Below are 27,625 nucleotides of genomic sequence, written 5' to 3'. Positions count from 1 at the left end.
GAGCAGGGAGGCCAGCGTGGGGCTCCATCCGAGGACCCTGAGATCATGACCTGAGCGGAAATCAAGAGTGGGCCGCTTAACCAACTGAGCCACCCAGGCACCCCCTATTGTTAAACATTTTTTAAGTCTAGTTTTCTTCATCCATGAAGAAATGCATAATTTATGATCTTACTTTCTCTATACAACTGCTGTCATCTTTAAATAGAGAACTGTAAAATCAACCAGATGTTCAAAGTTTTGGTAGGTGTATTCTGATGTAACTTGCGTTTACTCTTTTGTATAACCTATATGCTCAGATCTTAGAAGTTTTCATAAGTTTTATGGAAATTCAGAGAGAAAAGAGAAATGTCTGCATTGGCACTAAAGCTTTTTGTTTACATAATTGATTTTTGGTGTTAACATCACTTCCCAAAGGTAACTTTTGAGTAATTTCTTCACAAAAGGATCCTGTTATAAAACTCTTTGAGAATGTGCATTTTGGTTAAATCCAGAAATCCACTGGGGAAGATTCCTCAACCATATGTATTTTTTTTTTTTTAAAGATTTTATTTATTTGACAGAGAAAGACACAGCGAGAGAGGGAACACAAGCAGGGGGAATGGGAGAGGGAGAAGCAGGCTTCCCGCTGAGCAGGGGGCCCGATGCAGGGCTCGATCCCAGGACCCTGGGACCATGACCTGAGCCGAAGGCAGATGCTTAACGACTGAACCACCCAGGTGCCCCACATGTATTTTAAATATATATAATTAGAAGGCATTATAAGGCTAATGTTAATTATCAAACTGATTTCATCTTATTGAAATATTAGATTACTAAGAGCCTTAGATTTTATAAGGCATATTATAACCTTAAAATTCTTATTTCTTTAAAGAAACGAAGACCATTATTTGATGTGCATAGAGTTTATTTGGTGTATCTATCAATTACTACAATAATATAATTGACCAGAAGCAGTTCCCATAATGTGCATCTGCACCCCATGTCTACAGTGATGTATTCAGTATGGTATTTTGCGAGGCTAGAAAAGGAGAGAAAGTCAAGATTTCACAGTATCGGTGAAAACTTTTATCATGAAATAAACTTAATTCATTAGTATTTCATCCATTTTCTACCAGAAAACATCAAAATTACATTATTAGGTATATTATTTACAGTGAAAACATGGAAGACTCAACAAAGCATCAGTAAGTTTATGAACAGACCTAAGAACCGCCCCCCCCCCCCCCTTTCAGGGTCCCTTCCTTTGAAGTGAAACTTGTATAAATAAAACTTTGTATCCTTAAGCACCAGCTTGACAATTTAAAGTTTCCTTTCAGTTTTATAAAATATTCCTGCTTTGAAAGGCAATGTGAATGTAATTAAACAAATGACTGGCCTGGTTACTTTTTATTGCAACAATCACAATGTTTTACAACTATATTCACTTCTTTGAATGAATTTGCTTATAGGTTTGAAACAAAGTATTTGCCTTTTGTCTTGAAAAATTCCCTCAAAAAAAGTAATCATTTTTGAAACTGTACAACTGTGTTTTTCATTCATAGTGTTTAAATATGCAGCTTGGTCCTTGGAGATTATATTACACAAAGTCCAGCTTCTTGGATAATTTGTTATACCAAATAATAAAAAAACCTTAAACTACCACAAAATATTACTGATGTTAACAGTCATGTATGTAGAATGTTATCAGTGTACCCAGATTATCCTGTTAATAGGTGCTTAAACTACTAATGTACTATCAGGTTTTAAAACTTAACAGTTAAATCTCCATTATGTAAAAATGAAAGCTCTAAAAGACCCTTTGAGTTCTGTACTTCAGAAACACTAACACTATTAAGGCATTACTTAATGAACAGACCCTATGGAAAATAACTAGTATGCCTGTTGGAGAGTTAGTCATATTTTAAGGCAGTCAGAAAATTCATTTTTTTCACTTTAAGGCTCTTGCATACTTACATTTTATTCTATGCAGGCATTATTCTATGTAATTTAAATATTCAGTAAGTGGTCAATTATGGAAATCAAAGCCTTTATATAAAACAAATGAACAGTTTTTTAGAACTGGATTATAACACCTCTCCCCTAACCAACTTTTTTAAAAAGATGATTTCATATAATCTCATCCCTTTCGAGAACTTCATTATCAGAAGCTGACATAAAGGAAGAAAATATAACTCAAATGCATTACAGAAATGTTGTCTACTCACACCAAACCACATTATATATAGTCCATATTTAAAATAATAGTGCAACAAAAACATTTCTTGATTACTATTCATTAGTTGTATAATATTTTAAACTTAATTTGGCTGTATATGGATTCTAAAGTTTACACTGCAAATAAAGCCTAGTAAGTATTTAAATGAAAGTTTCAATACTCTATCGATTGTATGTGGTAATGATATATAAAATAGCAAGGCTTTACCTCATTTACTACCCTCAACAATCCAAGTGTTCATTAAGTGAAAATGTAGCTTACTGTTTCTTTTGTTCAGTTTTCTGATAACTTCTAAAAGTACAGAAATCCAAATATATTTTAAAATTCAGTATGACTTATGTTCATAAAATTAATATGACACATGGTCGTGCTAAATTAAAAAAAAGCAAAGGGAAAAATCTCTTTAGGCTCAGAAACAGCTTTTGTATATTTTCATTGTATTTATAAAATTCATAATCATTGAAAATAATCACCTTAATTTCAGTAATAGAATTTGCAATGCAACTCCTCTACTTTGTCTCTACCAATTTCTAATATAATTTGATACTTTCATGGTTTAGGAAAATGTGTTATTTATTATAATTTCATTCAAACAGTATGCTTAACTACATGAAAAAATATTGCCATAGAATTTTAAAATTAACTTCATAATTTTTTAAAAGCAAATAAAAAACTTATCAATTAAAAAAATGTTAAATGTGAATACAAGTTATTTACAAGATCCTGTACACCACAAACGATGTATATATAAGCTCAGTGAAGTACTTAGTAGATGAAAGATTTGAAAGTGGTTTTTATATGGAAATATGAGCATGATGTGCTATTTTCTGAGTATTCAGTTAATTATTTTTCTAAGAGTGCTTTTTCTAAGAGCAAAGTAGATCTAGAATTGCAAACAAAGGCTGAATAATCTTACTTAAGGGCCACAAAATTTTTGCAACCATCTAACGTAAAAAGTATACAATGTAATTTGATTTGGGAAGAAAATATATTAATCCAATTATTGTTCCAAGAGACCTGCCCATTATTAGTTTGAAAAAATATGATCTTAAATCTGTATGGAACAAATGGAAATCTGCAAAGAAATTCATCCCAACCCTAAATATGGGTGATTTTCCTGTCATTCATTTTATTACTGAGGTAAGAGCAGGACTAGAAACAGAAGACAAAAATGTCAGAATAAAGTAATTTTAAGGAAAAAAAAAACATATAATCTTCCAACAAATAAGATTAGGAAGCAGATAATAGGGAAATGCTAAATAAAATCTGTACAGTAAATATAACTAAATTCATACCTTTTTTTCTAATTCTTTCTTGTGCATGTTTATATTGAGGCTATGGAGCATCTCTCTAAAGGGGACCTTGCCTTAACAAATCACCCCAAACTTGTGGCATAGAAGACTAGAATTTTTCAATTTTGATAACTTACTCTAAGGGCACCACTTTTCAAGAAAGTTTTATTTGTGGGTATGTAACCTTTAGGTTAAATTAGGCTAAGTCCAGTAAGTGATCACAATGATTTCCTTTCACTTATTGTTTAGATGTGCTTTTGAAATGTTTTTCACTTAACTGTCAGATCCTCCAATTTACTTAGGAATTTTGCTTTAAATTTCCAAAATTTTATATTATTTTTGCAAAATCTCTGAAAATGAGGGCAAAATCCTGATAAAATGTTATACTATCATTTGTAGATGTATCTGTTATTTTAAAAGGTTAATCAAATGTTTATTAATAGTGTTTCTTCATTTAGAGTATAAGTTTTTCTAGGTCTATCCAAGTGGATCTTAAGACTTGGAATATGTTACTTTCTCTTGATCAGACAATAGTGACTTCTTAGTCAATAATACTCACCTTCACTGTGAACATTTATCTTCCACATTTTCCCACTCAGAACAGGAATGTTTTAACAAATTACTGAGCCTATTGAATGGTTTTTTGAAAACATTTTATCATTTGAAACATGTATCTCCTATTAAGAATGTTTTTATTTTATTTATTTATTTATTTATTTTTTAAAGATTTATTTATTTATTTGAGAGAGCGAGAATGAGAGAGAGAGAGTACATGAGTAGGGGAGGGTCAGAGGGAGAAGCAGGCTCCTCGCTGAGCAGGGAGCCCGATGCGGGACTCGATCCCGGGACTCCGGGATCATGACCTCAGCCGAAGGCAGTCGCTTAACCAACTGAGCCACCCAGGCGCCCAAGAATGTTTTTAATTTAAAAAAGTTCTAATTTATATTGCAAGCCCTCCTCCTAATTTAAACTTTTATACAGATATTAAATCATTGATTCTTCTAAGATCTCAGCATCAAGATAGGTCACATTTCAAAGATAACAAAACTGAAGGTTAAACTGGTTGTCTACAGTCACATAGTAAGATAAAGCAAGAGGTTCCAGAGGGGTAACACTAAATTCCATTCACTAGCATCTTCCTCACTCATGTTCCCATTAAACAGTAACTAAACTAAATAATATGTAACAGTGTTAATAAATGGCATTTTCAAGAAATTTCAACTAATAAGGAAGGGTATGAGTATAACATTAGTTTTGTTTCACTAATTATAACTATATCCTGAAAATATTTACATATTTTCTAAGAAAAAGTTTTTCTTAGAATTGTTTTTAAAGCAACATTTCCCTAAATATTAATGTAGCAATAATCCTAAAAGTAATTCAGAAAATAAAACTTCTTTATCACTTGAGTAAATTTTATTCATAATGAGGTAAAGTTTTAAAATTTTTTCTATAGGGTTATGTTATATATAGCAACACAGGTTGTTAAGACATTAATTGTAATTGAGGATTACTATGAACTACAAAAGTATACATGTTCACAATCTGTTTTTCTACTCCTAAAGCAATCATGTAGATACATTATTTCCTAATACCTAAAAAGTAGGGGGAGATGAATTCTGGAATGGGAATGAAGAGTCCAAGATTGCTAGATCTAGTACTCCGAAGCCATACTCTTTTAGACCTTGGATCCCTAACCTACACTTAAAAATCATATTTTAAATTTCAGATTTTTTTCTTCTTTAAATTTTACCCTAATCCATTTAATTAGATGTACCTAAGTACTTCAAAAGGTCACATCTAATCTTCTCTGACGGATTGATTAGCTTGTGAACATCTAAAAGCACTATAGGAATAGTACATAAGTGAAGGAAATAAACTTTTATGCTATATTCCAGTTAACATTTCTATTAGGAATAAAAAGATCATGTAATTTTTAAGAAGATCTTGAGTTTACTTAGAAACTTCAAAAACTATTATATAATTTTACTAGGCTCTTTAAACTTTAAGTTCAATCTGAACATATTTTAATGTTATCAAAAGTAGCTAACACCTTACATCCAATGTTTGACAGAGTGTCAAAAAACAATGACATCAGAAGCAATGTATGGGGGTGGTGGTATGCACACACTACTTTGTTGACAAAAAAACCTCAGGTAAATCACAATGTTTACAAATTGCTACCAGTTGCCTTGAAGGAATGACTCATAGCACAGCCAGCATTAATGTCAAATAAGGTTGAAAGGGACATTTTCCTGTCACTTCCAGAGCCCAAATTTCTCATGAAACAAAATATCTTCACAAATTCTAACGCTACTGAAGTCCCCTTTGCCCTCAAAACAAAACCTCTAACTCCTAACCACAGAAGGCTGTAATTTACATTTACTAGTTTGACTTTTCACATGACAGTGAGAAGGGCTTTATAAATCCTCAGTAAATCATTAATTATTATGAAAATACATAAAAATTGAAATTTTATGTTATCTTAAACAACCATGATATAACTATGAGCAAAAATATTGGCATTTCAATAGGTTAGGCCTCCCCAGAAAGAAGGGACATTTGCTCAAGAAAATAATGCACTTTAGTGTAATGAAAAGGAAGTTTAATTATACATAACAAGTAAAATAGAAAAAAAAATTTCTTACAGACTGGTTAGTGGTAATGTTACTCAGAAGTTGCCTTTCAAACATGAAAGACCTAGCTTGCTCTATTATTATTTTTTTTTTACACTATCAAAAAAGAATGTCTTGCCACAAATGAATAATGGACAGAGATATGTCATTGACATGTTTACAATTAGGAAATATCTAAAACCCACTGACAATTGACTAAAAAAATAGTTAAAGGTAATTAGAATATTTATTTTCAAGTAAGGAAAAAGCTAAGCTGGTTACAGTTGAGATTTTAATTGTCACTTTCAGATTTATGAGTGGGGGAATTAAATGCTTAAAACAGTTTGTTGTTTTCATTTGGTAGGACTATGAAAAAAAAAAGTGTGGCTACACCTGGCTTGTTGTTATATTTTAGCACAAACTGTCAAGTCATGCCCCCACTCACAGCGTTAAAATGCACAAAAACAAAATGCAAACCAAACAGACTTCCTCAGTTGACACAAACTTTAGTGTCTTTTCTCAGGGGTTTTTCCACTATTTTTCTGGTTAATGTAACAATCCTACAAGTGTAAATAAAATATCAAAGCATCTTTTTCACAGAGTAAGAAAGCTGCTAGTTATGTGATCTTAGAAAACTTCAAGGAATTTGTAAAACTTGTTCATAATTTAATCAAATGTCTTTTTTTTTTTTTTAAACTGCTTGGTATAAAAATTTACACATGAATTTCATATTCCATCACAGTTACATGGTCCAGTGCATTTCAGAGTATTTGGACATTATCATAGCTGTCCTTTCCCAATGCAAACATTTAAGAAAACTTTAAGCACTTTTCAAACAAGTGACATGATAAGGAACTACTTACTTTTGGCTCTCACTTCTTTTACGTACAAATGTGATTATTCACCACAGCAAAACTGTTTGACTATTTTACAGTGTCTATCAACAAGAAGTTCTCTGTTAGATAGAGGGAGCTACAGTGTATTTTGAAGCTATTTCCCAAGAGCTAGTTTAGTAGACAGAAAGAACTTTGGGCTCATCTTTTTTTTTTTTTTTTTTGGTAAGATAAATTTTCCATTATGCACATACTATACTATCATCATCTTTCATTGGATTAAGATTAGCTGGGAAGTAGCTACATATTTTTAGTGAGATCACTGATGGCAACGGACCTCTTAGATCATGCTGGTGCTTATGGTTAAATCAAATCTAATGTGAAATTTCGAATTACATCCAGAGCTCCAGTATCAAAGCCACACATATCCAACATGCCTCTATCATCTGGGTCTGCAATGGTAAAACCATTTGACGTCATTCCACAAACAATCAATTTAGCTGGAATGTCCATTTTCTGTAGGAAAAGATCAAAATACATATTTAAAAAATTTATGTAAGCAAAAGCAAATAACCTCCAAAATTAAAACACTTCAAATTCTATCTCAACTTTTCATTTCAAAGTCATTATTTTTTTCTCTCCATAAAATTTGTTAATCTTTCAGGGTCAGACTCTGTGATCTTCAGAACAGAAAATAAAATTGTGTGAACAGCCTGCCTGAAATTCCCACTTCTCTGTTCCATGGGCCATAGAATGCATTCTTTTTTTTTAAAGATTTTATTTATTTATTTGACAGAGACACAGCGAGAGCAGGGGGAGTGGGAGGGGGAGAAGCAGGCTTCCTGGCAAGCAGGGAGCCCAATGTGGGGCTCGATCCCAGGACCCTGGGATCATGACCTGAGCCACCCAGGCGCCCCTATAGAGTGCATTCTTATGCAGCCTAGAGACTTTCTACTTATGAAACCTGTCAGGACATTTGGGGGCATCAGGTATTTTTACCAATATATGAAACACTGGGGCAGTGTGTGTGGGTATATATAAAGAAGTATTTCCCTGCGATTCTCAACTTTTGGTCTATGGTTTTGTTATATATGATATATACATGTCACATGTAAGAATTTGTTCTCTACAGCTATGACTTTAGGTTAAAATAATTGAATTTTGGAGAAAACCCAATAACCACTGAGTATACAATATGCCAGATACCGTAATGAACTCTTTAAGTAACGTATCTAATATAATTGTTACAATAACTCTGAAAGATTGGTACTATTAAATACTATGACATGTATCAGTTAAATAATTTGCATAGGTCCACAGTTAGTAAAAGAGAAAGACCCAGGACTCAGAACCCAGGTTGCCTTGACTACAATTTCTATTCGCTCCCTTCTTCTCAAATTTAACATACATTAGAATCCCCAGGAGGGTTTGTTAAAACATAATCCCACTCTCCAGTTTCTATTTAGCAGGTCTCCCATGGGGTCCAGGAATTTGCAATTCTAATAAGGTCCCAGGCTAAGGCTGCTGATAGGAAAACCCCAATCTGAGAACCAGAACTCCTCAAGTTCTAGTTCTCATCATACTAGCCACAATTCAAGTGCTTGATAGCCATACGTGACTAGTGGTTACCACATTGGATACTGTAGATACAGAACATTTCCATGATTTCAGAGAGAGCACTGATTAGAACACAGAAGTAGCCATAAAACTTAAAACAGATGATAGCTTTGCTTTAACTTTATGTAGTGCTTTAACAAAATTAATAAATGATACTTTAATTTTTCAAGGAGCACAATGAATTATTAAAAATTTAGAGTTAAGGTAAAATACTTTTATTATTGCCAAAAACAGTTTGCAGAGGATATTTTAGTAATGTATAGAATTGGGACTAGTTGAAATAAACCATGTAATTATAGCCAATATTTTTTATTTCAAGTACTGTTGAACTGGTGGTGTATCCCTATACAAAGGTACAGAACTATCTTCAGTATTTTTTGGAAAAACAGAGTGGATATTTGAGAACTGAGTCTTATTTGGGGTGAGAAAGAATATTAGAATTTTACCTTTCGATACTCCCTGAGAGCAAAAGCAGGATGGACACTTCCAGCAAAAGTCTCATTATCAGTGAAGACAATGAAGACATCAGCAGCTGTGTTTGTCTTTTGAGCCCAGATCATTGGAAGAGAGCAATCAGTTCCACCTGCTGGGATCTAACTCAGAACAAAAACATGGATAAGAATAAAAGTGTCCTAGTTTCCATACTGAGATGTCTGAAATAATTAAATACTTAAAAATACTATTTTTTACATTATCATTTTGCTTACAGCTAATACACAGACCTTCTCAAAGCCTGTGTATATATTTATTATTTTGTGCTCATGGGAAAATTGAGATAAAACTATTTGTTCTCATAAACTTATTAATATCAGGCATAACATCAAAATAAGATTCTTATACAACACTTTAAGTAAACTTAGTAAAACAGTTCCTTACCTGACTCATAACCATTAAAACCTGTTGTAATGTCATATCTGCAGTCACTGGACATGGTACCATTTCATCTGAAAAAGCAACTACATAAGAATCTTTTTCTGTTCGTGTGACAACCTGAAAAATTCAAAGATGGTAATTTTCAGCAGATTTGGGTGAAATAAATACAGTACCTTGAAGTTCATAAAACTTCATCTTTAGAAAATATTTAATTTGGGACGCCTGGGTGGCTCAGTTGGTTAAGCGTCTGCCTTCGGCTCAGGTCGTGATCCTGGGGTCCTGGGATGGAGCCCCGCATTGGGCTCCCTGCTCAGTGGGGAGTCTTTTTCTCCCTCTCCCTCTGCCCCTCCGTCCTACTCCGTGCTCTCTCTCTCAAATAAAATCTTTAAAAGAAAAGATATTTATTTTATTTCTAAACTTATTTTGTTTTAGGACTACACAGTAACAGTATAGCTTTCAAAGTACTTTCACAAACTGTTACAAAGCAATTGGTTCTCATAACTATCCTTTGAAGCAGAGTATATGTTCTTCTCATTTTATTAAATAAAGAATACAGCCACAGAAGAGAAGTGACAGAGTCAGGCTAAAACCAAAGTCTGTTATTCTTAGTTCCTGGTTTTTTAATTTCTATATTTATTAATAATTTCTCTAAGCATTATCTACTTTCTCAACAATACATTAATATTTAATATTTGGTAAAATTAAAATTTCTATTGTTCCTTAGACATGCTTTATAAATATTACCTACAATACCATATGCATACAGTATACTTAAAACTTGTTTTTTCTTGAGAGAAAGAGAGCGAGCGAGAAAAAGCGCGCACATCAGTGGGGAGGGGCAGAGGGAAAGCGACAATCTTAAGCAGGCTCCATGCCCAGTGTGGAGCCCGATGCAGGCTCAAACTCACAACCCTGAGATTGTGACCTGACTGAGCCACCCAGGCTTAAAACTTTGCTTATGAAGCAAAATGACAAAAACGAGTGAAAACATAATCCTTGACCATATCGAACTTTATAGTTTTGCCCCACATTAAACATTTTTTAGGGCGGCAAAAATTCTAAATTGTCTTAGTGTTCTCACCATGCACATTGCTGCAGCAACTGTGCTAGCATTGAGTACACTACCCAAAACTCTCTGGTTCATAGAAGCACTGACATCAATAGCCAGCAAGAAACGCTTTCCAGTTGGCTCCACTGTCTAAAAAAACAAACAAACAAAACAATCATTAAAAGCAATCATAGAAATTACAGTTAGATTCCTAAAAATCATATTTACTCATCTTTCACTTGAGAGACTTCTAAGATAAAAGACACGATTTTTGATTTACCAATTAATTGACAAGTACGTGAAAATGCTTAGCTTTTACTAGAGGGGAAAAACAAAGAAAATAAGATAGCCTACTTAGTAATTTTATTTAAAGAAGTTACCATATTCCTGTGTTTTCTTTTTTAGAAATCATTCCTCATAAAGTAAACTCAGAATTTCTAGCAAAATTTTTTTGTGGTAAAATATAAATAACATAAATTGCTTTTAAATCATTTTTAAGGGTACAATTCCATGGCATTAAGTACATTTACAATGGTATGTAACCACCACTATCCATTTCCAAGAACATTTTCATCATCCCACATAGAACTCTGTATCCATTAATAACTCCCCATTCCCAACCCCCTTTAGCCCCTTGCAACTTCTGTTTTACTTCTTTCTTATGAATTTGCCTATTCCGGATACCTCATATAAATGGAATCATATAATACCTGTCCTTTAGTGTCTGGCTTATTTCACGTAGCATAATGTTTTCAAGGTTCACGTTGTAGCATGTTTCAAAATCCATTCCTTTGTAAGGCTGAATACTCCACTGTATGTATATACTGTATTTTGTTTATCCATTCATCTCTTGTTGAGCACTTGGGTTGTTTCTACCTTTTAGCTATTGTGAATAGTGTTCCTATTATCATTCATTTACAGGTATATTTGATTCTCTGTTTTCAATTCTTTTGGGTATATACATAGGTGGTGGAAATGCTGGGTGGCATGGTAATGCTAGGTTTAACTTTCTGAGGAACAACCAAACTGTTTCCACAGGTCTGTACCAGTTTACATTGCCACCAGCAATGTGCTAGGGTTGCAATTTCTATCCTCCCAAAGGCTTGTTATTTCTGCTTTTTTGATAAGAACCAATGATTTGCATTTCCCTGATGACTAATGATGTTGAACATCTTTTCACGTGCTAATTGGCCAGTTGGATATCTTCTTTGGAGAAATATCTTGTTCAACTACTTTCCCCATTTTTGAATTGGGTTTTTGTATTTTTACTGTGGAGTTGTAGCACTTTATATATATTGTAAACATTAAAAAGCTATCATATACATGATCTACAAATATTTTCTCTTATTCTGTAGGTTATCTTTTCACTCTCCTCATAGTGTCCTTGATGCACAAAAGGTTTATTAAGTTTTGATGAAGTCCAATTCATTTACTTTTCCTTTTATTGCCTGTGCTTTGGTGACATATGTAAGAATCTACTGCCATATTTAATGTCATGAAACTTTCCCTCTTGTTTTCTTCTAAGAGTTTTATAGTTACAGCTCTTAAATATAGGTCACTGGTCCACTTTAATTTTTGTATGTGGTGTAATTTAAAGAGGCAAGTTTGTTCTTTTGCATGTGGTTATCCAGTTTCTCCAGCACCATTTTTTGAAGACCAGCTTTTCCTGCATTAGCCTGTTTTGACACTCTTGTCAAAAATCAATTGATCACACGTGTGAGAGTTCATTTCTAGCCTCTGCATTCTATTCCACTGGTCTATGTATTTGCCTTTATGTCAGTACCACATGGTTGTGATTACTGTAGCTTTATACTAAGTTTTGAAACCTGTAAGTTTGGAAATATGAGTAGTCCAACTTTGTTCTTTTTCAAGATTGGTTTTGTTATTTGAGGGTCCCTTGAAAGTCCACATAAATTTTACAGTGGGTTCCATTTCTGCAAAACATGCCAGAGGAATTGCACTGAATTGGGTAGTACTGTCATCTTAACAAGTCTTCCAAACCATGTCTTTCCCATTTATTTATGTCTTTTTAAACTTCTTAGAGCAATGTTTTATAGTTTTCAGTTTACGAATCTTGCACCTTCATAGTTTATTCCTAAGTCTTTTATTTATTTTTTGATACTACTGTAAGTGGAAATGTTTTCTTAAGGCTAATCAAAGGCTAAGGCCTTTGGATTGTTCATTGCTAGTATATAGAAATACTAATGATTTTAGTATTTTAGAAAAACCTATTGGTTTTATATCCTGCAACTCTGCTGGATTTGTTTGTTGGCTCTAAGCTCTCTGTGAATTCTGTAGGCTTTTCTCCTTATAAGGTCATGTCATTTGAGAACAGAGATAGTTTTTCGTCCTTTCCAATCTGGATGCCTTTTATTTATTTTTTCTTGCCTAACTGCTAGAACTTCCAGTACTTTGTAGAACTGAAGTGGAAAAAAGTTGGCATTTTTGTCTTGTTCTCTAGATTTAGGGGAAAAGATTTCAGTCTTTCACCATTGAGTATAACAATAGCTGTGGGTTTTTTATATATGTTCTTTATCATGTTGAGGAAGTTCATTTCTATTCCTAGTTTATTGTTTTTTTAAATCATGAAATGGTACTGAATTTTGTCAAATGCTTTTTCTGCATTGAGATCGTGTGACTGTCCTTTCATTCTATTAATGTGATGTATTACATTGATTTTTGTATATTGAAGATAAATTTCATTTGTATAATCCCTTTAATTTGATGAATTTAGTTACTACTATTTTGCGGAATAACAAGAAAATTTTAAAACCAAAAACTAACTTATAGCTCTGATGTAGGATTGTCAGTCCTAAAAAAAAAAAAATCACTTCCCACGAAGATAGAGGAGATCCACTACTGATTAACAGAATGACAGAGGACCAAGTCAAAGGACTCTACAGGGATAAAAAATTTTAAATTTGGTATTTTAAAACTTAACAAAATGATTTTATGATTGGGTATTGTCCACAGGTAAGGAGAAATTCTTTACTCATAAACTTAACAATGTTAATTACATATCCACATTTACACGAACTATGGAAAAACAAATGACTATCTAATAAAAAATGGTTAAACTATTAGTATCATCTTTAAAATGTGTTTTTATAAAATATATCAAGTCCCAACTGGGTCATTTGTTATAAAACAAAAGTCAAACCATTACCTTAAATGTTTTATAAAAAGCGGCATCCAAAGCTTTCAAAATTTCCTCATCAGGGCGCCACTTTAGTTTTCCTCTGAGACCATGACCTGTTTTATAAGTTTCTGATGCAATTAAAACATGAAATGGATGTATACGAGCCTAGAAACAAGACACAGACAGAAAGTAAATGCAAAATTCAAATGAAAGATAGTCATTATGTGTCTTAGGTTTTGTTACTGTAGCTAATAAATATATTTCACAGAGAAAAAACAAAAATGAGGACATAGACTTCATAGTTAAATGAAATCTGGTATGATAAAAGTATCCAAGTCTCAGAACATCTGAAACTGCACTGGCTACATTTCCAAAATTTAGGAGGTGACTTTTTCAATTAGTAGTAGCTAACAAAGGTAATGCTTACCTTTTTCTTTCTTTTTTTTTTTTTTAAGATTTTATTTATTTATTTGAGAGAGAGAGAGAGAGCGCGCGCATGCACGCACACACAAGCGGGGGGGAGGGACAGAGGGAGAGGGAGAAGTAGGCTCCCTGCTGAGCAGGGGGCTCTGAAGACCCCGGGATCATGACCTGAGCCAAAGGCAGATGTTCAACCGAGCCACCCAATGCTTACCTTTTTTAACAGTTTTTCATTACACAGTTTTTCACATACTAAAGATACTTCTGAATTTCCTGGTTCAAGCACTGAATTAGCAGTCATCTTTCCTAGATTCCTTAGTAATGCGGTAAGAGGCATTTCTTGTAACAAAGCCTTCCATACCTATAGAAAAGACACACGTAGAAATATGAGAAATTAAGGGCAAATGAATCAGCATAATAGTGGTATCAATAATAATATTACTAACATTCTTTAAGGCTTTCTTTTGGGGTTCTAGGTATTTCCTAAATAAAAAGATTTGCACATTGGTTAAAGGCTTATCAAATTAACTTGCTCTTTATAGAGGAAGAAAGTAAAGTCTATATTATGAAGGAACTGCACAGAAGAATTTTATTTATTTATTTTTAATTAGCAAGGCAAATTAACCAGCCTTTATGAAGCAGAAATAACACTTAACTGAATGCCAACTACATCTGGGCATTGTATTAAGTATTTTAAATAAATATTAATTTCAAGATATTAATTTACATTTTTGTTAAAAAGAACTGATGTTACCCACCTTATAAATTACATATCTTAAATTTTATACATATCATATCATGAATTTTAATACATAATACAAACTATAAATTACATGTTTAATCACATGCTATACTTACCTCTTTAGACTTTAAATGATTTGTTAGAAGATGTTCCCTAACTAATCTATGCTCTTCTATTAGATGAATGACTTCCAGTTCATCTTTTGTGCGTTTCACTTTCTCTACAGCCTCCAGATACTTTAATAATTTTTCAGTCTCCACAGAAAGTGCTTTTTCTTTATACAATTCATTGACTTCTTTCCAGCCCTTTGTAATATATTTGGTCACAATAGCAAGTCCTTTAAGAAAATAAAGAATTGAAATGGCATGAGAATTTCTGGGTGAAAAACAGAACATGTTTACTGAGAATGAAATAACTAGATACAGAGGAGCTAAATTCTTTACACTGTGAGGCTGCTTTCTATGACATAACAAAGACATTTAAGCCAATGGAGTCAAATGATTTTGTTTATTCCATCATAATCGTTTTAATATGAGGCTCTGGAAAAAAATCTCCTATATTCTAAGTCATTTTATTATAGAGTTTTTTTCTTTTTTGAGACACCAGCATTAGAAACTTTGGTAGACAATACCTATCTCAGGTCTACAATCTCAGAACGATTCACAAAGTACAGATCTGTCTCAAATATTCTCCTATTCACTTGTCCCTTTCCGCTACTAAATAAATAAGCATTTACAAGTAGCAGAGATAAGTGGAAGTGGACAGGTAGGTAATTTGTAATTTTGTTTTTAAATAAATGAGGCCAAATTAAAGGAAAACAAGGTGTTCATTTCTTTTGTAATTTCTTTTAATAGTGGAAAGAACTTTGGATTGGGATGCTGAGGAAGCTTGAGTTCTAAGCCTACATTTTGTCAATAAATGGCTGTGTGACCAATTTGGGCCTTAGCTTTCACTTCTGTAAAATGGGGAAAGGGGATGTTTGAGTTATCAGACTCAGAAAGGCCTATGGGGTAAATGTTGGTAAAATAAATATATGGCACAGGTCATGTAATAGACAGTGGTTAAGATGATGCAACGAACTAAAGAGAGTACAACCTACTAATGTTTTAGCGAAGTTTTGGCTTAGTGCTAACAAATCAAGTACTTTCAAGCTAGCATAGGTATTTTTATGTGATGTCTTCTGATTTTTTTAAAGTGATGTTAGCAAAGAATTCATTATTTCCCTAAAATACTGTGCAGGCCAAATAAAATCCATCCTTAAGGCAGACTGAGACTATATGTTATCTCTGGACTCTACATAATTTGATCAAAAGTCAATATTAATATGTAGGGACTTCTAAAGTATTGTGACTCGTTATCCAGTTTTTAGTAACAAAATTTTATATTGTCTTAAATTACTAAATGTTTCATATGTGAGCATGTCTTCTATTTTGTCTTTCCAACTAAAATATAACTTCCTTAAAGGCAGGCTTATTATTATTTTTATCTTACTCAAGTTCTATGTTGGCCACACAGTAAGTATACAATAAATACCTGATTAGTTAAATTATATTTTGACATGTTTCATCTGTTTCAAATACACATTTCAGCTCAAGTATTACAATATTACTTATTCTGGAAGCTTAGAGTTTCTTTCCAAATTCTTTTCACTCTGAGAAGCATAGGGATCTCTTACGCCTGAACATATTGCTATTACTAAAAGATTTCAAGTATGAGTTCTGCCCTCAAAAAATTTAGAATTAAAGAATACTGTCTGTGGGAGCAAGTTTAGGGAACATCTACTAATTCCTCATTTTATAGAACAAGAATTCAAAACCCAGAATAACTATCTGCACAAATTCAGAAACAAGTTTTCCCAATTAGAACTAGCACTTAGGTACACACTACCATGTAGTGTCTCAACAGACAAAGCTGGATCCCTACATTCTTCTTATACTGAATTAAAGATTTAAAAGTAAAAAATTAAAGCATGAATACATTAGAGAAAAAAAAAAACCAGGTAAATATTTTTATGACTTTAGTTGGAAAAGGCCATTCTAAACCCAACACAAAACAAAAATCTATGAAGAAAAACAGTCAAGTTTCATTACATTAAAATTCCAAACCTCAATGTCAGAAACCCCCATCAAAAAAAATTGAAAGACAAAGAAAAAAAGGGGGGGGAATGTGCATCATATGTATATAATATGAAGTTATAAATTCCTATGTGTCCCAAGTTCTTAGAACAGTGCCCATCCATTTGGTGCTCAATAAATATTTGTTGAATGAATGAATGGTGACAATTAATACTAAGAATAGCAACTCAATGGAAAAAAGGACAAAGATATACTCAAAAGATTACATATAATCAGCAGCATATGAGAAGATGAACATTTGCCCACAAATTCAATAAGATATAATTTTTCACCTATCCTATTGGCAGAGATTAAAAAACACTGGTAACAGTCAGTGTTCAAATGTGGGGAAACCGGCCACTTCTATGAACTCTGTGGGTTTACCCATTATATAAATATTTACATTATGCAAGTTTTTCACTGTAGCAGTTTTGTAATAGTATAAGAAACCAGAAGCTATTTCAGTGTCATCAGTAAGAGACTAGCTAAATTATAGTATATTCATACAATGCTATATAAGCAACTATTTCTCCTGACTTGAAGAAATATCAATATGCTTTTAACTGAAACAAAGAAGGTATATAAAAATTTAAAAAATAAAACAGTGTATGTTTAGGAGTCATATACAACACATCTTTTGATGGGCAGGACTCCTACTTTCTGCATTATATTTTTATGTATTATCCAGCTATTTTAAAACAAACATATAATTTCTAATAAAAAAACAAAATACAAATGGGTTTGTTTATATAACTATTTGCAATAATTTACTGTTTAAATTTCATTTTAAAAAGTCCATTCATAATAAAATGGATAAATTAGGAATTAATGAGGAGCTGTCTTTTCAAGTTTCACTTGCGGTATTAAAAAAAGAGCATATTTTGGAAATGTTGTGGAAGTTCATATTTTACATTATTCTTGCCCAAATGTTTTTCTTATTTCCCTTCTAAGAAGGACTAAGTAATTATCATACATCCAACTAACTTCTCAAGTCTCTTCCCATAGACACAGAAAAACTGCCCCAGGTTACCAGGTCCCCTGGCTGACTGCTTGGAGACAATTAACATCCTGAATTGTTAAGTTCAGCACTATTTCAGGTAGCCTTTAGGTTCCATGGACCATATATCCTAGGAAGACAGGGAGGGAAAAAAATCATAAGGGACTAGAGCAGGATAGCCTGGCTATCTGCCATCTACTGGCTAGGAGCTGTTTTGCTTATTACTACAACTTTAATCATGTCCATGCTGCTTTCATAGTGCATAATCACTTGGGTAAGCATTCTAGTTAGCATGGTGACATTCTGAGATTTAGATTAATATGTATCTGTCGTTTGATCCTTGATTAGTAATGTCTGGATTGCCTGTGGTAGGGGCTTAATTCCAGGTTGGCATTAAACATTTGAATTAGTCAACCAATGTGTTTTGAAGCTGAAAGGCTATTCTAGAAGATATTATATAATTATCTTATGTCAGATAAAAATTTGGTGTTTACCAGGTATCTGCAACCTCCCCCAACCCAAAGATCTCATGCTTACCTTCACTGGAAGGTTTAAGATGTGACAATCTTAATAGATCTTTGTGAGACCAGCCATTTCTTTGTTTATACTTTGTAACTGCCAGAGCAAGGGCCATGCCCCCCTTTTCATTGTACCAGTCTGCTATAGCCTTCCGGAGGGCACGACCCCACATGCCACATTTCATGCTTTCCTTCAGATCTTTCTTAAACTGGATAAAAGTAAAGAGATGTGTAGGAATGAGACAAACTTCAGAAACAGCTTTAAATGCTGCTTGTTTTGTGCTTATGTCGGAACACTGAGAACAGATGGCAAGTGCAAAGAGCATAGGCTCTTGCTTTGCGGTTCTGCCTTCTTGACTAAATGACTTTATTTCCTGGATCACTTCACATCCTCTTCCATCTTCAATCAGTCTAATTAAAGCTTCAGCATTTTCAAGGCCCAACTTCTGTTCTTTGATATAGTAAGTCCCACCTTCAGAACCAAAACATAAGAACCGGTGTAGTCGATTCATATCAGTGACTTGCCATACATATCCATCTTCAGAATTGGTTATCTGTTTCTCATTCAGTGGCTGCATTTGGTTTACTGATTCCTCCATTTTTCTGTCTTTTAGGAAACCTATCAAAAAGCAAAATGTTATTATAGCTAGAAAGAAAACAGTAAAATTACAAAAAGGAAAACGTCTTTATTTTTGAAAACATTTATTAATCTATGCTTTTTGAAATCTGTTACAAAATCTTTGATTTTTTTAAAAAAGATTTTGAGAGCGTGTGTGCGCGTGCGCGCGCCAGCATACACATGCGCACGCGCACTCACAGGGGAGAGGGGCAGAGGGAGCAGCTGACTTCCCAGAGTGTAAAGCCTGCAGCTCCGGGCTCCGTCCCAGGACTCTGAGATCACGACTTGAGCCGAAGTCCGAAGTCAGAGGCTTAACCGCCTGAGCCACCCAAGGTGCCCCTGTTACACAATCTTTGAACTTAACAAGTATTTTTTAAGCTCATTAAGTGGGAGCATGATAGCCAGAAGCAACTAGGTTACATTTCTGAGGTATAGTTTGTTGCTTCAGAGACTAAGCAGGCAGCTAGCTCAGCATGGGGTCTGGGGGCCTAGAAAGAGAATAAAAGGGTTAGTGAGGGCAGCTATGGTACCACATTCTGTTTGGTGAGGCAGAAATATATACATATACAAAGCCAACTGTAATTAAGTGCTTTAATAAAAAAGTACTGTGTGAGTCAGCAGAGGAGAATAAAATAATGCTGTTTCAGTAATACAAAAAGACGTGTGCAGAGAAGGCAAACTGAAAAACTGGTATATTAAGTTTGGGGGAATGTGTTCCAGAAAGGGATTTCTGAAATCTTGCTATCTATAGATTTTAGAAAAAGAACTAAGTATACTGGCACAGCTATAAAGAAATGACAGGTAAGGTAGTAACTTAAAAAGCAACACAAGGTAAAAGAAATTTTGTTTTGAGGATGATACAAGTTTGAACATGTTTATATATTGTGGGTAAGCCTTAAGATGGAATCCTGGTGAGTATTAATAATTAAGAGCTAGGGAAAGGGGCGCCTGGGTGGCTCGGATGGGTGTCTGCCTTCAGCTCAGGTCATGATCTTGGGGTCCTGGGATGGAGGCCCACATCGGGCTCCCTGCTCAGTGGGGAGTCTGCTTCTCCCTTCCCCCTGCTCCTGCTCTCTTTCTCAAAAATAAATAAATAAAATCTTAAAAAAAAAGAGCTAGGGAGAAAAGGGCCCTTTTTAAAGGAGAAAGAGAAGGAGGGGTACATAGCAAACCAGAACAGTAGTATCATGGACCATAGGGAAGAGAATTTCAAGGAGTCAGTGGCTGGGAATTGCCAAATGCTCAGAGATGAAGTAAAATAACTCGGGAAAATGACCACTGGATTAGCAAACAGTAGTGATGAGGAAGGGCAACTCTAGTAGAGTTCTGCAAGAGAGAGCCTGATTACAGTGGTAAGATTAGTAGGAGTATGCAATGAGTGAGAGACTTCAAAGGTGGACTACTCTTTTGGGATGGTAACAGAGAAGATGAGAACACGAAGAAAAATCTTTTTACCTTTCTAGATGAGAAGACTCTGAGGCTGAAGTTGAATGATTCAATTTGGAGAGTGGAAGACAGTAAAGAAAGAATATAACTGAGGGAATGAGATCACTAAAAGTGGAACAGAAGGAGCTTTAGAGCATCCAGGGTGAGACTGGCCTATTGACAGCAAAAGAGGTATCTCCTTCACTAAGGGTGAAGATGGGTTTGAGAAAAGAGAGAATAGGAAATTGAAGTTTCCAATGTGGGAAGTCTGGTATGCAAGGGAGCAATGAGGTTGGGTCTCAGAATGGTGTGGGGATAAATGCATTGGAGAATGGAAACCCTCACATTTTGAATGTGACTGTAGGTGGGGAGGGGGGTGTTGGAAATAAACAGTGTCATATTTCAAATAAAGTTCTGGTATAAAGTAGCTTATGTTAGGGCAGACCTAGGCCTCAGGTGTCAAGTGTAATGATCATATTATATTAGTCATTAAGGACTGATTTATAGTTACCCAGAGCAGTACAGGCTGAAACTCCTGGTGCAACAGATGATGCTTCTGCTATTTATTCTTACCCTTTTCAATATGGCTTCTTATCTGCCTTTCAGTCAAAAAAACTTTGAGAATAACAGGCTTCTCAAAGACTGACACCTTAACTGCTAATTCCAGTAGAAAATTTTCTATTATTTTGACTTTTACACTGCATTTGACATTGCTAGCTTCATCTCTAAGCTTTTACAAAAATACCCTTGGGTGGTACTTTAACTTGGCTATTCCTGCTTATTAGTTGTATTTGTCAGATGAATAATATTGAAATGATACTCAATATCAGATTATGCTAATAAAACAGCCTTCCTGAACCAAAACCCAAGAGGTGTGATTTAAAGGTCCCAATCCAAATCTCAAAATTCCCTCCCCTCCAAATTCTTTCCTTTGTTATTATTCTTTGTATGTCTAGCTAATATTAGTTCCCTTAAGAGCAGGGATCTGGTTTAATTGTGTATCCCTTCTCTGAACCTAAAACACCACTTAAGTAATGCATATTTGAGGATAACTAAGCAGTATTAAAGTGATTTTCTGAACCATCTAAGAATCATGTATGACTGGTTTTTCTTTCCTGTAACACATTTATTTTGAAAATAAGACTCAACGTGTGCAATTAAAAATGTAATTCAAGGGGCACCTGGGTGGCTCAGTCGTCAAGCGTCTGCCTTCGGCTCAGGTTATGATCCCGGGGTCCTGGGATCGAGCCCCGCATCGGGCTCCCTGCTCAGCGGGAAGCCTGCTTCTCCCTCTCCCACTCCCCCTGCTTGTGTTCCCTCTCTCGCTCTATCTCTCACTGTCAAATAAATAAAATCTTTAAAAAAAAAAAAAATGTAATTCAAGCCTTTAAGATAAATTCTGTAATCAAGAAAAAATATACTATATACAGGTAGTGGATATACAATCAAGAAAAATTAAACGTGAAAAAGTTACAAAGAGGAAGTAATGAGTACGGAGTAAAAATGTCTTTTGAGCAGAACAGTATCTCTTTGTAAGTTTTTCTAATATATTTAATATTAGGTATTCAAGTTATCTTTTGTTAAGCAAGCAGAAAATGAACTTTTAAATCTAGGGTAGATGCTTAAAAGCAATCCCTAAATGTAATCCTTGTAATCCCTATTATAAGAAATGTAGTTACTTACTCATTGCCTTATCAAAGGAATCTTACTCTTGCATATGTTAAAAACAACCACGAAGACCTACCCTTTAAACATTTCTGCAGGAAAAAAGGCTCAGCTTTTCACATGCTTCGGTGACTATTCTTTCCAGGATGCAACATAAAACAGTGGAACAGATCACGAACGGCCCCTCTCTACTCATTTGTGTAAATTTGCCACAATCAAATTTTTAAAAGTGCAATATGAAAAGCGGAATGGCAGCAGTTCTAAGCTACTCTCCTTGTCCCTAAGTGCTGATATATAAATTAACTTTAAAATTGGCTGGGTGATAAGACAGTGGTATAATAAAGAGTATCTAGTTTTTGTCCATGTTTCTTGGCAGGGCTTCAAAAATCCTTGGAATTTCCAGATTGATAGGAGTCTTTGTTATGCTAATGTGGCGATTCATTCTGGGCTTCAGGATGGGGGCTGGTCACCGGAAAGACCAATCATTTGATTAAAGAGTTGGAATTCTGGGCCAGATCAAACACCCCAGGAGGGGTGTAGGGCCCAAGGTTGGGCTCAACCACATAGTCAACCAGTCACAATCAATCATGCCCCATAATAAAATCCCATGTACAAACTCTGAACATCGAAGTTCAGTGGAGCTTCCTAACTGGTTAAGAAATTGATGTGCTGGGAGTATGAACTGCCAGGATTCAACACTGAGGGTATTCCCTCTCCTGCCTCTAGACTTTGGCCTATATGTGACTTCCACTTGGCTGTTCCTGAGTCATATCCTTTATATTAAAACTATAATCATAAGGATAGTGCTTTTACTGAGTTATGTGAGTCATTCTAGTAAATTATCGACCCTGGGGGGTTGTGGGAAGACTTACTGTAGTTGGTTGCATAGACTAGGGACCCTACTCTAGCTGGTGTCTGAAATAAGGGCAGTCTTGTTGGAGATCTTGCCCTCTAACTTGTGGGATCTGAAGCTAACTCTGGAACTGAACTGAAGTGCAGGACAGAGTCTGTGACAGAGAACTGATCTCAAAACAGACAACAAAGGCAAAAGTAACAAAAGAAAAAAAGATAAACTGGATTTCGTCAAAATTTAAAACTTGTGTTTCAAAGGATACCACCAAGAATGTGAAAAGAGATCCCATGGAATGGGAGAAAATACTTGCAAATCATACCATAAGGAACTTATATCTAGAATATATATATAAAAAAACTCCTAACTCAATAATAATAAAATAACCCAATTAAAAAATAGGCAAAGCATCTGAGTAGGCACTTCTTCAAAGATATACAAATGGCCAGATATATGTTAGCAATCATCCTCCAAGCATATGGCCTCCTGATATACATATCATGCTGATAAACATCTGGGTCTCATAACTAAGTTTTTATTAGACAGTAATAAATGACATTTCCTAACAGCTAGCCCCTCAAGGTCCTGGAAACCTTGCTTTCAAATTCCTTGGAGACCTATGCTATCCCTAACACCTTCCCAATTTGAAAGTATATAATCAGCCACTCCTCACAACCCCAATTCAGCTCTTTCTGCCCATGGGTCCTGTTCCTATAGTTAAATAAAACCACCCTTTCTGCACTAAAGACATCTCAAGAATTCTTTCTTGACTGTTTGCTCCTGAACCCCAACAGTTCATATCACTCATCAGGGAAATGCAAGTCAAAACTGAAATGAGATACCACTTCACACTCACTAGGATGGCTACAATGAAAATGACAGTAAGTGTGGGTAAGGATCTGGAGAAATTAGAACCCTCATACATTGCTAGTGGTAATGTAAAATGATGGATCATATGGTAACTCTATATTTAACCTTTTGAAGAACTGCCAGTCTGTTCTCCGAAGTGGTAAGGGGTTTCTATTTGGTGTGGTGAAGATGTTCTGAAACTAGATAATGGTGATGGTTACACTGAGATAGGGAAACTGAAGGGACTCCATGAAGAACTCCTTTTTTGCTCCTTTTCCTGCTTCTACTCTTGCTAGGACCTGCACCCCCACCTTATACATGTATGCCTTATACTTATAGTACAAAAATGTATGCCCTTCTTGTAAGGGTCCAGGAGTTTATGATTTCTTTGGAGTCTTCCATTACAATAAATAGGAGTGACAGGGCAAGGTTGTCATGTACATTTTGCAGACCACTGACTCTAGACACCCTGACGCCAAGCTTCCTGGTGTAAGTGACTTAAGGAGGACACCTGAGCACTCGTCCTTGTTTTGCCCAGTTTCTGGATGTCTGAGAAGACATGCACACCAGATCACAATCCTCAATAAAAACCCCATCCCCCAAGCAAAACAGACTCACTCTCCTTTCCTTTCGGAGTCTCTCAGATACTGTGTCTCCATCTGTCCTCTCTCTGTATCTTCAATAAACTCTGCTCCCACTTCCTCTCAAACGGTGTTTGATTTCTAGCCTTTGTAAAACCAAGAACCTTCTTGGCTGGTCCTGCAGGACTCCTTCTGGTTCCATGGACTCAGTCTGCCTATATCAACACAAGTCTGTGAATATACTAAAATTCACTGTATGGCATATTTTAAAAATAGCGAATTTCATGACACAGGAATTCTGTCTCAAAAATCGGTCATTAAAAAAATGAAAACTAAAAATTGACTATATTAAAATATATCCAGGAAGTTATTTAAATAAATAGACATTCAAATGATATTTAACCCTGTATTTTTTATATTTGTCTTCAGAAAGCAATTTGAGATACACAGACATATACAGGACCCTAATCTCCCCTTTCCCCAACTCCCATCATCTCCCTCCTCAAAGCTTAAGCTCCATTGTCAGTGATTTAGAAGGCATTTTGGGCAGTGAGTGAGGTCAGAGCCTGGTCATCAATTAATCCACTCCTGAATAATCAAGTGTTGTAAATCCAGATTAACAACAACAAAAAAAGATAGTTAATTCTTTGGGTTGGCTTGTCCTATCCAGTGCTCTTAAAGCACACTACTCCAAAGACTTTAATAGAGCTAAAGTTGTTTTAAACTTCAGTAAATTAAAAGTTAGGGAAGAATTAAACAGATCACAGTATTTTTAAAGGTATGGCCACGATTTGAAATTGGTTGTGGCCATTTTTTACATTGCCTCTTAATACTGAATGCAAAAATCAGTGAACACTAGTAATTAATACACAATATGTAATAGCACTTCTTTCTGCTGTGTTCATTAGAACAACATTTATAGTTATCTTTTTTTAAATTTTTTTTAAGACTATTTATTTATTTGTCAGAGAGAGGAGAGCGAGCGAGCACAATTAGGGGGAGCCGCAGGCAGAAGGAGAGGGAGAAGCAGGCTTCCCGCCCGATGCAGGACTTGATCCCAAGACTTTGGGATCATGACCTGAGCCGAAGGCAGACGTTTAACTGAATGAGCCACCCAGCCGTCCCTATAGTTATCTTTCAACAGTACTAATATTATTTCTTGGGTTACTGTTTTTCTTAAATGTACACATCTGAGTATCTTTCCGAAGTCTCTTGATCATTTTCCAAAGTCTCTTGATCTCTTGATAACCATCGTTATTTGAAAATGCTTTCATCCCAAGAGGTCAAACAAGTTTTGCAGCTTAATCCTTTCTAAATGAAGTCAAAGCTGACATACATCTATGAGCGTGCAAGACAATTTAAAAGAATCATTACTGCAAAAACTGAGGCCACAAATTCAAACAACTGTATCATTCCTGGTAGTGTACCTGAGTTGATCAAGTCAAATGTGATGCAATAAAAAGTGGTGAGGAACTGTGGCAAACATGACAGCATGCCATCCTGAAAGGCACACACTTTCAGCCAACTGGCTGCCATGTAGTAGGGACCTTGTATTACCAAATCTTCTTATTTTTCTCAGACCCAGAAATCTGGATTTTCATGTGAAGTTAGGATTAAATGTTAACATAACTGAAGGAATTTTAACCCTCCTTTCTGGTTACTTCTAGGTTGTGTAAAGGGCTAAATTTTCAGTTTGGTCTTTCTGCAACAGGCACCATGTTAAGTTGGATATCAAATAAATGTTAGTTATGAGTACATATTCAGCACAGAAAACACTTTCAAGTTCACAGTAATATTATACGTTAAAATATGCCACAAAAGGTCACAAACAGCTTTGGGAGGAAATACAGCGAGACTCTTGTGCCTCACAAACTTTTCCACTTAGTATACTTAACGGAACAAATAATGAACAGAAATCCTTCCCCCCTCCAAAGCTTCAAATTAAAAAAAAAAAAAAATCAAACACTTGATACAAACTTTCATTTCTACTCCATAATATAGCCATGCCCCACCCCTTTTTTAAAAGTAATCTCTACGCCCAATGCGGGGCTCGAACTTACAATTCGTAGATCCAGCGTTGCACGCTCTACCGACTGAGCCAGCCGGGCGCCCCATAGCCACGCTTGTTTTAATATAAAAACTGTTCTGTTGTCTCCCTCAGTAATATTTGTCATGCTTATTTTGTGGCTTCACATAGTCCGTAACACAATGCTCGCCTACTCTGAGGTGTAGGTCAGTTTTGTCTACTGAAGTATTTTTGTCTGGAATCCAAAGGCCCTTCTTGGAATTCAGAGCTTTAAGGAGTTGATGCATAAATACACATACTCCTGAAGGTTTTACTCTTTACTCTGCAAAAGCCTGCTGAATGAGGGCAATTTCACGGTTTAGCGAAAATAGGCATTTTGGGGTTAACTCGTTTAATCTTAGAAACACTACAAATTATTTTAAATTAATACACTACGTTTTTTTCAACCTCCTTTTCTTTGAGGCCTCTAGCATCCCCACGAACTACAGAACAGATCTTCCTCCTCTCGTCATTCCCCCGAGGATAAATTCACCTTCTGTCTCCCCACAAAGATTCCTCTCCCCAAACCCCAAATCCGGGGCACCGCCTCTCGGCGCAGAAGCCGCGGGAGGAGGAGGAGGAGGAAGAGGAGGAGTAAAGCTAAAGCAGGCCCTCCGGACGCTGGCCTGTGGAGGGCTCTGCCAGCACAAGACGGGCGGCGCGGGATTTGGGAAGGGCCCACCCTCGCGAGCGGACGAGCCGGGCCGAGCGAGGCTGTGCCCGCAGAGATGCTGCTTCCGCTATCCAGCAACGGCAGGACGCAGAGGCAGCGCCGGGGAGAACGACGGTTTGGCGAAGTGTCTGCTCCGGCCTCAGCCGCCGGGATGCTGGATGAGGGACACGAGGATCAGCCAAACCCCGCGCGTCCCCGGGGCAGCTCCGACCGCACAAAGGGCCCCAGCCGGCCTCCCGCAGTTTCCTCACCTACGCTTGGCGGCCGACCCTCCGAACCCGCAGCGCCACCGGGAGAAGCCCTGCTCGGTGCGCGGAGACGGTAAGAAGCCGCTGCAACCCCACGGCCGGTAACTGCTCCGACTCCACCGCCGCTGGGGACTCCAGGCTCGGCTCCCCGGAAGGAGCCCCGCCCCTCTCCTTTTTCCCCACCCCTGGCGGGAGAGGATCCCGGATGTTACCTCCTACGGCGCTCT

The 27,625-nt window shown here is 35.8% G+C and overlaps 2 protein-coding genes across 14 annotated transcripts in view; one reads left to right on the top strand and one right to left on the bottom strand.

Annotated features, from left to right (window-relative positions):
• Positions 1 to 27,625, top strand: part of UCHL5 (ubiquitin C-terminal hydrolase L5) — an 80,972-nt gene that overhangs the window by 10,184 nt on the left and 43,163 nt on the right. Inside the window, exon 2 of one of the 12 annotated variants that reach the window (XM_064593890.1) lies at positions 26,909 to 27,471. The exons of 10 other annotated variants lie outside the window; for them this stretch is intronic. In XM_064593890.1, the coding sequence (XP_064449960.1) occupies positions 27,309 to 27,471 (163 nt within the window). In that variant the 5' untranslated portion in view covers positions 26,909 to 27,308. Of the gene's footprint in view, positions 1 to 26,908; positions 27,472 to 27,625 lie in introns of those variants that run through there. One more of the 12 variants, XM_045876907.3, reaches the window with a different exon arrangement.
• Positions 884 to 27,535, bottom strand: RO60 (Ro60, Y RNA binding protein). 2 transcript variants are annotated; one of them, XM_045876900.3, is made up of 9 exons: positions 27,402 to 27,535; positions 18,443 to 19,042; positions 14,911 to 15,131; positions 14,267 to 14,413; positions 13,660 to 13,797; positions 10,527 to 10,643; positions 9,449 to 9,562; positions 9,019 to 9,165; positions 884 to 7,471 (listed from the first exon to the last, which is right to left on the bottom strand). In XM_045876900.3, exons 2-9 carry the CDS (start codon positions 19,020 to 19,022, stop codon positions 7,319 to 7,321), a joined length of 1,617 nt encoding a protein of 538 aa, XP_045732856.1. In that variant the 5' UTR covers positions 19,023 to 19,042; positions 27,402 to 27,535; the 3' UTR covers positions 884 to 7,318. The 2 variants fall into 2 exon arrangements, with proteins under 2 accessions (XP_045732856.1, XP_045732855.2); XM_045876899.3 differs by lacking the exon at positions 27,402 to 27,535 and adding an exon at positions 26,473 to 26,542.

This window comes from Mirounga angustirostris, unplaced genomic scaffold (genome assembly GCF_029215605.1).
Source record: "Mirounga angustirostris isolate CCGP_5_RB_7025 unplaced genomic scaffold, mMirAng1.0.hap1 SCAF_6, whole genome shotgun sequence".
NCBI lineage: Eukaryota > Metazoa > Chordata > Mammalia > Carnivora > Phocidae > Mirounga > Mirounga angustirostris.
Note: the sequence above shows the minus strand (reverse complement) of the source record. Positions and strands in the feature narration are given on the sequence as shown.

What these genes read in the sequence shown, in the direction of transcription:
- RO60 (XM_045876899.3), bottom strand. Translation starts at nt 26,527, where the DNA reads ATGGGGCGCCCGGCTGGCTCAGTCGGTAGAGCGTGCAACGCTGGATCT. An exon ending in TTGCTGCAGCAATGTGCATG is followed by an intron (nt 9,563 to 10,526) that starts GTGAGAACACTA and finishes TGAATTTTTCAG; the next exon opens with GTTGTCACACGAACAGAAAA. An exon ending in TTTTAATGGTTATGAGTCAG is followed by an intron (nt 9,166 to 9,448) that starts GTAAGGAACTGT and finishes GTTCTGAGTTAG; the next exon opens with ATCCCAGCAGGTGGAACTGA.